Consider the following 11,666-nt stretch of genomic DNA (forward strand, 5'->3'; position numbering starts at 1 on the left):
TTCAATCACGTGACCACGGGGAGGCCACAACCGGTCATAAGTGTGGAAAACATTTTTTTAAAGTGGCGTCGTAACTTGGAACGGTCATTAAGTGACTAGGAAGCCTTCTAGAGCTGTGTTCCTTAACTCGCAACTGCTGGAAGATATATGGACTTCAATTCCCAGAATTCCCCAGCCAGGCTCATATTTATGACAAATTGCAGTGTCCGGGGGGGGCTGGTCACGTGATCCCCTTTTGCGACCTCTTCTGACAAGCAAAAATCAGCCAGGAAGCCAGGTTCACTTAACGACCGTGTGACTGAAGCGATTCACTTAACAACCGCAGCAGGAAAGGTCGCAAAATGGGGCAAACCCCCCTTAACCGCTGCCTCGCTTAGCAACAGAAATTTTGGGTTCCCCCGTGGTCGTAAATCGAGGCTGGCTGGGGGATTCTGGGAGTTGAAGTCCACAGCGGCCGAGGTTGGAGAAACGCAGCTCCGGATGTCCTGCCATCGGTTCAGAAGACCCTTGAAACGTCTGCCCCTGCCTCTCGTCTAAACGGCATCTCGGTTTGATGATGATCCTGGCTTGCAGGACAAAATAAGCCCCGCGAACGTGGCTGTAGCCCTAACCGCCAATCTCTTTTCTCCCGTTACCTGCGTGAGAAATGGCCAAAAGCGGATTCAGAGGTCCAGCATCGGCGGGCTTGTGGACCTGGAGAAAGACAGAAGAATGAGGACCACCGAAGGAGGAGGACCTAAAGGGGCTTTTCTTTGGCGGGCAGCTGGACTTCCTTCTTTGTCTTTGAAGACGTTTCGCTTCTCGTCCCAGAAGCTTCCTCAGGGTCTGACTGGAGGGAGGGGGGAAAAGGGAAAGATTTATACTCCTTGCAGACAGCTGGTCATTTGCCTTCTTTTACAGCAGGGGTGCCAAACTCAATTTCATTGAGGGCCGCATCAGCATTGTGGTTGCCCTGGGGTGTGGGTGTGGCCTACTGGGTGGGTGTGGCTGGAATGGGCGTGGTCTATGGGGTGGGCGTGGCCAGCTCGACAATCACTTGCTTCAGGGGTAGCTGGGCAGGACTGGGGCAAATCTGAGGGTCTGTGGCGGAGGATGGGAGAGCGCTGGGTTCGTTCCTCCCACCCTCCCTCTGTTCGTTCCTCCCTCCCTCCCTCCCACCTTCCATTCCTTCCTTCCTGTTCCTTCCTTTCTTCCCTCCCTCCATTCCTTCCTCCCTTCCTTCTTGTTCCTTCTTTCCTTTCTTCTCTCCCTCCCACCCTCCATTCCTTCCTCCCTCCGTTCCTTCCTTCCTTCCCTCCCTCCATTCCTTCCTCCCTGTTCCTTCCTCCTTCCTTCCTCTGTTCCTTCCTTTCTTCCCTCCCTCCCACCCTCCATTCCTTCCTCCCTGTTCCTTCCTCCCTCCCTCCCTCCTTCCCACCCTCTATTTATTTTTATTTTTTTTATTAAAATTTATAGATCGCCCCACTCCCGCAGGACTCCGGGCGGCTAACAATAAAAACACTTCCTCCCTCTGTTCTTTCCTTCCTGTTTTCTTTCTTCTCTCCTTCCCACTCTCCATTCCTTCCTCCCTCTGTTCCTTCCTTCCTTCCTTCCTTCCTTCCTTCCTCCCTGTTCCTTTTCTTCCCTCCCTCCTTCCCACCCCCCATTCCTTCTTCCCTGTTCCTCCCTCCCTCCCTCCTTCCTACCCTCCCTTCCTTCCTTTCTTCCCTCCCTCCCTCCCACCCTCCATTCCTTCCTTCCTGTCCCTTCTTTCCTCCCTCCCTTTTCCCCTCCTTCCCACCCTCCCTTTGTGGCTTCCAGGCTGGAGGTGCTGGTGAGGGGAGGGGGGTTGGCGCTGATCAACAACCTGGTTGCGTCCATCAACGCCAGAAGGCGCTCAGCCTAAGATCCACTGGAACCCGCCAGGAGCTCCAGAGAATAAACTTCCGGCCTCGCTCTCCCTCCTTTTGGCTCGTCCCTCCGGAAAAGAGAAAATAAAATCTCCTTTCCCCCAGTCAATCTGCTCTTCCCCTTTACAAATCCTTCCCCAAGCGCCCCCTAGCCAGCAAACGTGGAGCTCCCGGCCTCTCTGCCGAAAAAGCCTCCCCCCCCCAATTCCACTCTCCGCTACACGTCCTTCCTTCTCATCCCTTTCCTTCCTCAGCGCTCAGGAAGGGCTGATGGGGAGGGGGGAGACTGCCAGTGCTGCCATGTTGCCACCGGTCTCGCTATCCCGCATGTGGGGGGGGGTCTGTGCCGGTGAAACTATCCCACATGCAGGGGGGGGTCTGTGCGGTGAAACTATCCCGCACACGGGGGGGGGAGTCTGTGCCGGTGAAACTATCCCACACGCGGGGGGGGGGGAGTCTGTGCCGGTAAACTATCCCGCATGCGGGGGGGGGGGAGTCTGTGCCGGTGAAACTATCCCACACGCAGGGGGGGGGAGTCTGTGCCGGTGAAACTATCCCGCATGCGGGGGGGGGGGGGAGTCTATGCCGGTGAAACTATCCCGCATGCGGGGGGGGGGGGAGTCTGTGCCGATGAAAGGAAAGCCTGGTAGCTTCCAGGCTGGAGGTGCTGGTGTGTGTGTGTGGGGGGGGGGGTGGCGCTGATCTACAACCTCATTGCATCCATCTTTGAAACCATAAGGCGCTCAGCCTAAGATCCACTGGAATCAGTCAGGAGCTGCCCCGCTGTGTTCTGGCTTCGATGGGACGCAACCAAGTTGTAGATCAGCGCCCGGTCGGCCTGGGCCGGGCCGAGGTGTGGCGGGCCGGTCCTTCGCTCTGATGAGAGCTGCACACCCCCTCCCCACCCCAACGAAGGAATAATCTGGAAAAGCAGATTCAAACTCGCCAATCAGAAATGACAAATTTGGAAACCACAAAAAGGTATTAAATAAACCCTGTTTAAAGATCATTCTGTCTAGCTAGCTGGGGACTCGAGCGGAATTGTCACTCAACTTTGATCCTCGCGATTAAACCTCTCTTTCCGGTAGCTGGCTTCATGATCTATTTCTTCCACACTGCGCCGTCAAGGAGAATCCCGGCTGGAAGAACCGAACGGGGGGAGTCCCTCCCATCAGCTCTTTTCCAGAGTAGGTCCCCGGGCCGGATGGAAGCACATTTTGGGCCGCATGTGGCCCGCGGGCCTTGTGGTTGACACAGGCCTGTTTTAGAGAGTCGTTGAGGCCACTTGGAGGTTTATCTGTGTCCTAAGTTGTCCCAACAGTGGCTTTTTGAAGGGGCAACTGGACTTTGTTTGTCTTTGAAGACGTTTCGCTTCTCATCCCAGACGCTTCTTCGGGTTCTGGCTGGATGGAGGGGAATGGAAGGATTTATCCTCCTCACAGATTTGTTCTCCTCGCAGCTGGTCATTTGCATTCTTTTAGAGAGGCGTTGAGGCCACCTGGAGGTTTACCTCAGGGTCAACAGGGAAAAGACCCAGGACAGAAAACATCCTGCAGCCAAGATGGCTCCACCCCCATTTGCACCACTCAGGTGACCCCGAGGATACGGGTGGCCTCAATGGCTCTATAAAAGGCAAATGACCAGCTCTCTGCGAGGAGTATAAATCCTTCCATTTCCCCACCATCCAGTCAGAGCCGAAGAAGCTTCTGGGATGAGAAGCGAAACGTTTTCAAAGAACAACAAGGAAGTCCAGTTGCCTCAGGACTCAGATAAACCTCCAAGTGGCCTCAATGACTCCCTAAAAGAAGGCAAATGACCAGCTGTCTGTGAGGGGTATAAATCCTTCCATTTCCCCACCATTTAGTCAGAGCCGAAGAAGTTTCTGGGATGAGAAGCGAAATGTTTTCAAAGAACAACAAGGAAGTCCAGTTGCCTCAGGACTGAGATAAACCTCCAAGTGGCCTCAACGACTCCCTAAAAGAAGGCAAATGACCAGCTGTCTGTGAGGAGTATAAATCCTTCCATTTCCCCACCATTTAGTCAGAGCCGAAGAAGCTTCTGGGATGAGAAGCGAAATGTTTTCAAAGAACAACAAGGAAGTCCAGTTGCCTCAGGACTCAGATAAACCTCCAAGTGGCCTCAACGACTCCCTAAAAGAAGGCAAATGACCAGCTGTCTGCGAGGAGTATAAATCCTTCCATTTCCCCACCATCCAGTCAGAGCCGAAGAAGCTTCTGGGATGGGAAGTGAAATGTTTTCAAAGAAAAACAAGGAATCTCCCGAGACAGAAGGGAGGAGGAGAAACTTCACACAAGGTTTCATCCCTCCAAGGTCAAAGAAGCCCCTCGAAGAAAATTTGGAAGCCATCTTGAAGGGGGAAAGATCGACCCACAGACCAGATAATCCTGCTCACTCCGGAGTCCTCGATTTATGGACCACAGTTGAGCCCTTTTTGTCACTAAGTGAAACGCTCGTTCTGTGAATTTTGCCCCATTTTGCAAACCCTTCTCGCTAAATGAATCGCCACAGTCGTAAGTCAACAACGCCATTGTTAAATGAATCTGGCTCCTTCGTTTTGCTAGAAAGATCGCAAAATGGGGTCACGTGACTCCGAGACACTACAACCATAAATACGAACAGGATTGCCAAGTGTACGAATGTGGATCACGTGACCCAGGGGAATGCTGCAACGCCGTAAGTCCGAGGACCGGCTATAAGTCACTTTTTTCCCAGTGTCATCGTTAACTTGAACAGTCACTAACTGAACTGTTGCTAAGTTGAGGACCACCTGTAAGGGGAACTCTCTCCATCATCCGCAGCCAGCACGTTTGGTGGGGGATGATGGATCCCAGATGGAGAAGCTGAAGGAACACAGCTGATTTCTCCAAGGCTAGACCACTCAAAACAAAATGGGATTTAGACACTCACAACCACAATTGCAACTCACAACCCCTGCTGGTTGTTAAATAAATTGAGCCTGATTTTATGATCTTTTCTCCCCACGGTCGTTAAGTGAGTTGCCAGTCATTAAGCGAATCACATGATTGTTAAGCAAATCCACCACTGACTTTGCTTGTTGGAAGCTGGCTAGGAAGGTGGGAAATGACGATCACGTGACCCTGGGAGGCGGCCACTGTCCTAAATCCACGCCTAGCTTTGATCACAGGAACGCTGTGACGGTCGTAAGTGCGAAGCCTGGTCAACAGTCACATTTTTCAGTCCTGTGGTAACTTCGGATGGTTCCTAAATGAATGGTTGTTAAGTCGAGGACTAACTATGCCAATGTTTCTCAACCTTCAAGTCCCACAATTCCCCAGTCACTAAATAGCCATCTTTAAGATGTGTGGACTTCAACTCCCAGAATTCCACAGCCAGCCAAGCTGAAGTCCCCACGTCTTAAAGTTGGCCCTTTGGTGCCTGAGGCGTTCTGGGAGTTGAAGTCCCCACATCTTAAAGTTGGTCCTTTGGTGGCTGGGGCATTCTGGGAGTTGATGTCCCCACATCTTAAAGATCGCCATTTGCTGGCTGGGGCATTCTGGGAGTTGAAGTCCCCACATCTTAAAGTTGGCCATTTGGTGGCTGAGGAATTCTGTGAGTTGAAGTCCACATATTTTCAGGGTTGAGAAACGCTACTATAACAAAACCACACCCAGCAAGGGCCCCCATCCCACCTACTCCAAAGCCTGCACGATACACATCACCCCATTCTTTACCCCCCCCCCCAGCCTGCACCATAGCGCTACTCACCTGTAAGGCCTGGCTCCCTTGCATTAATTCTTGCAACATCCGAGGATTTGGATGCGTTTCCTATACCAGGAAAAAGAATCACAAGCCTCCTTCAACTCTTAGCAGGGACCCCCAAGAGGTTACATAGCCCCCCCGACCCAGCTTGGTCTCAGCCCCCCCCCCCAGCCCTCTATACCGAGAGGAGAAGATTCAGCTCCGCACGGAGTAGCATGACGTCCACTGTGACGGACGCCACGTGAGGAATGTCTGGTTCAGCTTGATGATCCGGGAAGTAAAGCCCATCAGCCTTTTGTTCCAAATAGCCGTACAGCCGGAGGACGTCTCGTCCACCCTGCCGGAACAGAAGGCGTTATTTTGGCGGGCAAAGGGGTGACATGTACAAAAAAGAAAGAAAGAGAAAGAGAGAGAGCGAGAGAGGAGAGAAAGAAAAAAGAGAGAGAGAAAGTAGGGGAGAAACAAAAAAGAAAGAGAAAGGGGGGGAGAGAGAAAGTATGAGAGAAAGAGAGAGAGAAAGAAAAAAGGAGAGAAAGGGGGAGAGAGAGAGAGAGAGGAGAGAAAGAAAAAAGAAAGAAAAAAGAGAGAAAGGGAGAGAGAGAAAGAGAGAGAGAGGAGAGAAAGAAAAAAGAAAGAGAGAGAGAAAGTAAGAGAGAAACAAAAAAGAAAGAAAGGGGGGAGAGAGAAAGTATGAGAGAAAGAGAGAGAAAGAAAAAGGAGAGAAAGGGAGAGAGAGAAAGAGAGAGAGGAGAGAAAGAAAAAAGAGAGAAAGGTAGAGAGAGAGAAAGGGAGAGAGAAAGAGAGAAAAGGAGAAAGAAAGTAAGAGAGAGAGAAAGAGAGAAAGGGAGAGAGAGAGAAAGAGAGAGAAGGGAGAGCGAGAAAGGGAGAGAGATAGAAAGGGAGAGTAAAGAGAAAGAAAGGAGAAAAAGAAAGAGAAAGGGAGAGAGAAAGAGAAGAAAGGGAGAGAGATAGAAAGGGAGAGTAAAGAGAAAGGAGAAAAAGAAAGATAGAAAGAGAGAGAGAGAGAGAGAAAGAGAGAGAGAGAAGAAAGAGAGAAAGAGAGAGGGAGGTAGACTCTTGCAAAATTCGATACCAACTCTTATTTAAAACGTTTGGAAATTGCTGGAAAAGAAAAGATAATTTCAGCAGATCCAGAAGGCAAGCAAAAAAGAGCGACACACCTACATATACAAACACATATACAAACAGACACACGGAGAGACAGGTGGCCTTTTGCAAAGGGTTACACGATGCCGATCCTTATTTAAATTGTTTGGAAATTGCTGGAAAAGAAAGGATAATCTCAGCAGATTCATTCATTCGTTTCCGAAGAAGCGAGGGAAAAAAAGCTGTCTTTAAAAAAATAAACCTTTGATGACTTGTGGACTTCAACTCCCAGAATTCCTCAGCCAGCGTGCCTGGGCTGAGGAATTCTGGGAGTTGAAGTCCACAAGTCATCAAAGGGCCAAGTTTGAAGACCCCTGTTCTAAAGCCAATTATTTCTCAACCTGGGCGATGTTAAGAGGGATGGACTTCAACTCCCAGAATTCCCCAGCCAGCATGGCTGGCTGGGGAATTCTGGGAGTTGAAGTCCACCCCTCTTAAAGTGGCCCAGGTTGAGACACACAATTTATCTGCAATAAACTGAGAAGTCCAGTAAAGCTTAACACACCGCTTCTGCTTATAAAATCTGGGACATTTCTTTGCTCAACATAGACAGCCCCATGGGCTTGGTGGATTCCTCAGGATTCCCAGAACGAGATTCTTTCCCTCAAGAAAGGATCCCAATTACGAAGGGCCTGCCCTGAGGCAGGAAATAGTATCCTCAACATTGTCAGTCCCTTCCCTGCAAATGCATCAGAGAGGAAAAAAGAACATCGGAATTGAAAAGTTTCCAGTTTCATTTTGGCAGCCACTGAGAAAAATATCCGTCCATCTTATTATTATTTTTTAAAGCCTCGGGAATCTTCTCCGGAAATAAAACTCAATTTAAATCCAGCGGGATCCCCATCAAGATAAGGGGATCCAGCTTGGAGATGGGGGGGGGGGCTTACCTGGATAGTGTCCACCGTATCCCGGAAGACGGGATTATTAAATTTGACCATGCGCCAGAAATAAGGTTTGCGAGGATGCAGAAGGTTGCGCCCGTATTTCTCCAGGATCTGGAAGGCGGTGGAGACCAAGCGGAGATCCACCTGGAACTGAAAGGGGATTGGCGGTTTTACGCCTTTTTTTTTAAATTTAAATACAGAAGCTGGTGCCAGGTTCGAATGCAGCCGGCTTACGAGGCGTCCCAGAAGTACGGCCCTCGACTTGCTCCTACTTGTTTAGCGACCGCTGGAACTTATAAGGGCACGGATGAAAGTGAGCTACGACCGGTCCTCGCATTTACGACGGTCGTAGCCGTCGCCCATTCCGTTGCTCGGCAACTGACGTGTTATTGAAAATGGTTACAGTGTCCCGGAGTTGCGTGATCACCGTTTGCGACCTCCCTACCTAGCTGTTTTTTTTCCGACTAGCCAAGCCAGATTCGCTTAAGAACCGTGCGATCCACTTAGCGACGGCAGTGATCCACTTCAAAAAAACGGCAAAAAAAAAAAAAAAGACGCAAAGTTGAGCGTGAGTCACAACAACCGCCTGGCCAAGCCAGGGAAATTCCGGTCGCATCTGTGCTCGTGATTCCAGGACTATCTGCAATGAGCCCTCTCAAACGGTTTTCTCTTGAGGACTAGAAGCCTTGCTTTTTTGGAAATGGAAGCTGGAGGACCGTGTCGCTAAATCGGGGTGACGCCCATCGCCACGGAAAGAGAAATGATTCGAGCAGGATCCCATCCTTCCATCCTTGAACCCCAGATCCTACCTGGCCCCTTACGCCCAGCTCCCTTAAACTCCATTCCGCTTCCAAGCTGGGTTTGATTGCATTATTTATTTATTTATTTCTATTTATTTGTTAATTTATAGGCCGCCAATCTCACTGTCAAGAGACGGGGGGGGGTGCTGGGGGAGGGCTGAAAACAATATAAAAAACATAATATAAAACAATAAATACATTTAAAAAAAGATTCGTTCACTTCTGCTTAATTGTCAGCCTTTACATCAGGGGTCTTCAAACTTGGCCCTTTGATGGCTGGTGGACTTCAACTCCCAGAATTCCTCAGCCAGGCATGCTGGCTGAGGAATTCTGGGAGTTGGAGTCCACCAGTCACCAAAGGGCCAAGTTTGAAGACCCCTGCTTGTGGACTTCAATTCCCAGAATTCCTCAGCCAGGCACACTGGCTGAGGAATTCTGGGAGTTGAAGTCCACCAGTCACCAAAGGGCCAAGTTTGAAGACCCCTGCTTGTGGACTTCAATTCCCAGAATTCCTCAGCCAGGCACGCTGTCTGAGGAATTCTGGGAGTTGGAGTCCACCAGTCATCAAAGGGCCAAGTCTGAAGACCCCTGCTTGTGGACTTCAACTCCCAATGGGAAAAAAGAGCATCGTAGCAGACATTCAACAGGTAAAGCATCCAAACCAGGATCTACCCTCCCTCTTACTCCACTCCTCACCTGCCCCTTGGCACTGAGAGTGGTTTCCTCTCCCCCAATGGGGGAAAAAAGAGCATTACAGGCAGACATTCAACAGGTAAATAATCCAACGCAGGATCTATCTTCTTTCTCATCCCATTCCTCACCTGCTCCTTGGCATTCAGGGTGGCTTCCTCTCCCCCCCCCCATGGGAAAAAAGAGCATTGCAGGCAGACATTCAACAGGTAAAACATCCAAAGCAGGATCTACCCTCCCTCTCACCCCACTCCTCACCTGCTCCTTGACATTGGCTCGCAAAATGCCCCTGGCATCAATCTCCAGATACTTCTGGGCGGGGGGCAAGGGCGCTTCCACCAGGCGCTGCAAAAATTCGGCATTCTGTTCGGAAGGATTCCGGATCAAGGTGGTGACCAGCTCCTGTCGGAGGGCCGCAAACTTGCGCGTGGCCTCCCCCATTTCTGAGCCCCCTTGCGAAAAATAAAAATAAAGTGAATCACCAAGATAAAATGGGAGATGCCAGTTTGGCGAAGAAAAAGCAAAATTTCTTTGGAAGAAGCAAAATCGTTACGACAGCCCTTGCAGGTAGGCCAAAGGCGAAGCTTCAGGCCAGGGGTTTTCAAATTGGGCCCTTTGATGACTTGTGGACTTCGACTCCCAGAATTCCTCAGCTAAGCACGCTGGCTGAGGAATTCTGGGAATTGAAGTCCACAAGTCATCAAAGGGCCCAGGTTGAAGACCCCCTGCTTGTGGACTTGAACTCCCAGAATTCCTCAGCTAGGCATGCCGGCTGAGGAATTCTGGGAGTTGGAGTCCACCAGTCATCAAAGGACCAATTTGGGACTCCGTAGGACTACAATACTGGTGATCTACATCCGAACCAAATTCTGCAAACTGACTGGGGAGAACTTGAAGTTGGAAAAACTCAAAAATGTTTTTAGAGCCCCCCCCCCCCAAAGTTATAAATTATAAAGCCAGCTAGGATGATTTTGGGGCCAGTCTCTCTCTCTTTCTCTTTCTATCTTTTTTCTTTCTCTCTTTCTTCTTCTTCTTCTCTCTCTCTCTCTTTCTCTCTTTTTTCTTCCTTTCTGTCTCTCTCTCCCTTTCTCTTTTTCCTTTTTCTCTTTCTCCCTTTCTTTTTTCTTTCTTTCTGTCTTTTTCCTTTTTCTCTTTCTCCCTTTCTTTTTTTCTCTCCCTTTCTTTTTTCTTTCTGTCTCTCTCCTTTCTTTCTTTATTCTTTCTCTCTCCCTTTCTCTCTTTTCTTTCTCCCTTTCTCTTTTTTCTCTTCTTTCTTTCTCTCTTCCCCTTTCTTTCTCTCTCTCCCTTTCTCTTTTTTCATTCTCTCATTCTTTTTTCGTTCTCATTCTCCCTTTCTCTTTTTTCTCTCCCCTTTTTTTCTCTTTCTTTGTCTCTCTCCCTTTCTCTTTTCTTTCTCCTTCTCTTTTTTCTCTTCTTTCTTTCTCTCTCTTCCTTTCTTTTTGTCTCTCTCCCTTTCTCTCTTTTCATTCTTTCTTTTTTTTGTTCTTTCATTCTCCCTTTCTCTTTTCTCTCTCTCCCTTTCTTTTTTCTTTCTTTCTCTGTGTCTCTGTCTCCCTTTTTTTCTTTCTCCCTCTCTCCTCTTTTCTTTCTTTTTTTCTTTCTGCCTCTCTCCTCTTTTCTTTCTCTCCCCTTCTCTCTCTCCCTCTCCCTTTCTTTTTTCTTTATCTTTTTTCTTTCTCTCCCTTTCTCTCTCTTTTTCCTTTCTCTCTCTCTCTCTCTCTCTCTCTTTCTCCCCCCCACCCAGCCCACCTCACAGGATTGTTGTTGTGGAGAAAACAGGAGGAGGAAAAGAAGAATTAGGGATGTCTCCCCCCCCCTTTAAATTACTTTACAAAGTCGGGATAAACATCTAATAAAGAATAATAAATAACTCTCAGGCGGAAACGTGGGAACTCCTAAAGGGGAGGGGGGAGAACAACACGCATCTTTCGCTCTGTCATCTTTGGACCTCGCTGAAGTCACGATCGGGGAAAGGGGGGAAATTACAAAGACCCCACACCCCACCCCCACCCAAGACCTTGAGTCGGGGATGATGGGAGAGGTAGTCCAACCCGCCTAGGAAGCCCCAGCAAGTCGGAGAACCGTTACTGCCAAGAGCGAGAACCAGCCTGGGGGAAAGATCCGACTCCGGAACAAGCAGCCGTTGCTCCCAGGAGCAGTTCGATCCGGTTCCTCTGGGTCCGCCCCCCCCCCGCACTAGCCTTCCATCCGGATTCGAACCCAAGGCAGGAAAAATTGCATCGGGGGAGGGGTGTTGAATTGGGAGGGGGGGGGTCTACCTTGCAAACGGGGGGTCTTTTCTTCCCCGCCTTGCAGGAAGGCGCCGCCGGAGGGAAGAGCCGCCCGCTGGAAAACGAAACCGGAGCGAAAGCGAAGCGAAAGCGAAGCGACCTCCGGGGACGCGGAGGAAGAACTACAGGAGTCGGGAGGGGAAAAAAACCGGGCGCGCCTCTGAGCGTACGCAGAGCGCCGCC

The 11,666-nt window shown here is 49.9% G+C and overlaps 1 protein-coding gene across 6 annotated transcripts in view; it reads right to left on the reverse strand.

Moving 5' to 3' along the window:
• The window catches only part of RNF31 (ring finger protein 31), a 48,554-nt gene that overhangs the window by 25,214 nt on the left and 11,674 nt on the right, over nt 1-11,666 (reverse strand). For 3 of the 6 annotated variants that reach the window (XM_039338057.1, XM_039338055.1, XM_039338056.1), the window contains 5 exons: nt 9,430-9,623; nt 7,685-7,831; nt 5,812-5,967; nt 5,637-5,696; nt 636-693 (listed from right to left, as the gene is read on the reverse strand). In XM_039338057.1, the coding sequence (XP_039193991.1) occupies nt 636-693; nt 5,637-5,696; nt 5,812-5,967; nt 7,685-7,831; nt 9,430-9,612 (604 nt within the window). In that variant the 5' untranslated portion in view covers nt 9,613-9,623. Of the gene's footprint in view, nt 1-635; nt 830-1,846; nt 2,187-5,636; nt 5,697-5,811; nt 5,968-7,684; nt 7,832-9,429; nt 9,624-11,209; nt 11,382-11,471; nt 11,605-11,666 lie in introns of those variants that run through there. The other 3 variants (XM_039338054.1, XM_039338058.1, XM_039338059.1) reach the window with 3 other exon arrangements.

This window comes from Crotalus tigris, unplaced genomic scaffold (genome assembly GCF_016545835.1).
Source record: "Crotalus tigris isolate CLP2741 ecotype Arizona unplaced genomic scaffold, ASM1654583v1 scf7180000017690.20705106771:4171800, whole genome shotgun sequence".
Classification (NCBI taxonomy): domain Eukaryota; kingdom Metazoa; phylum Chordata; class Lepidosauria; order Squamata; family Viperidae; genus Crotalus; species Crotalus tigris.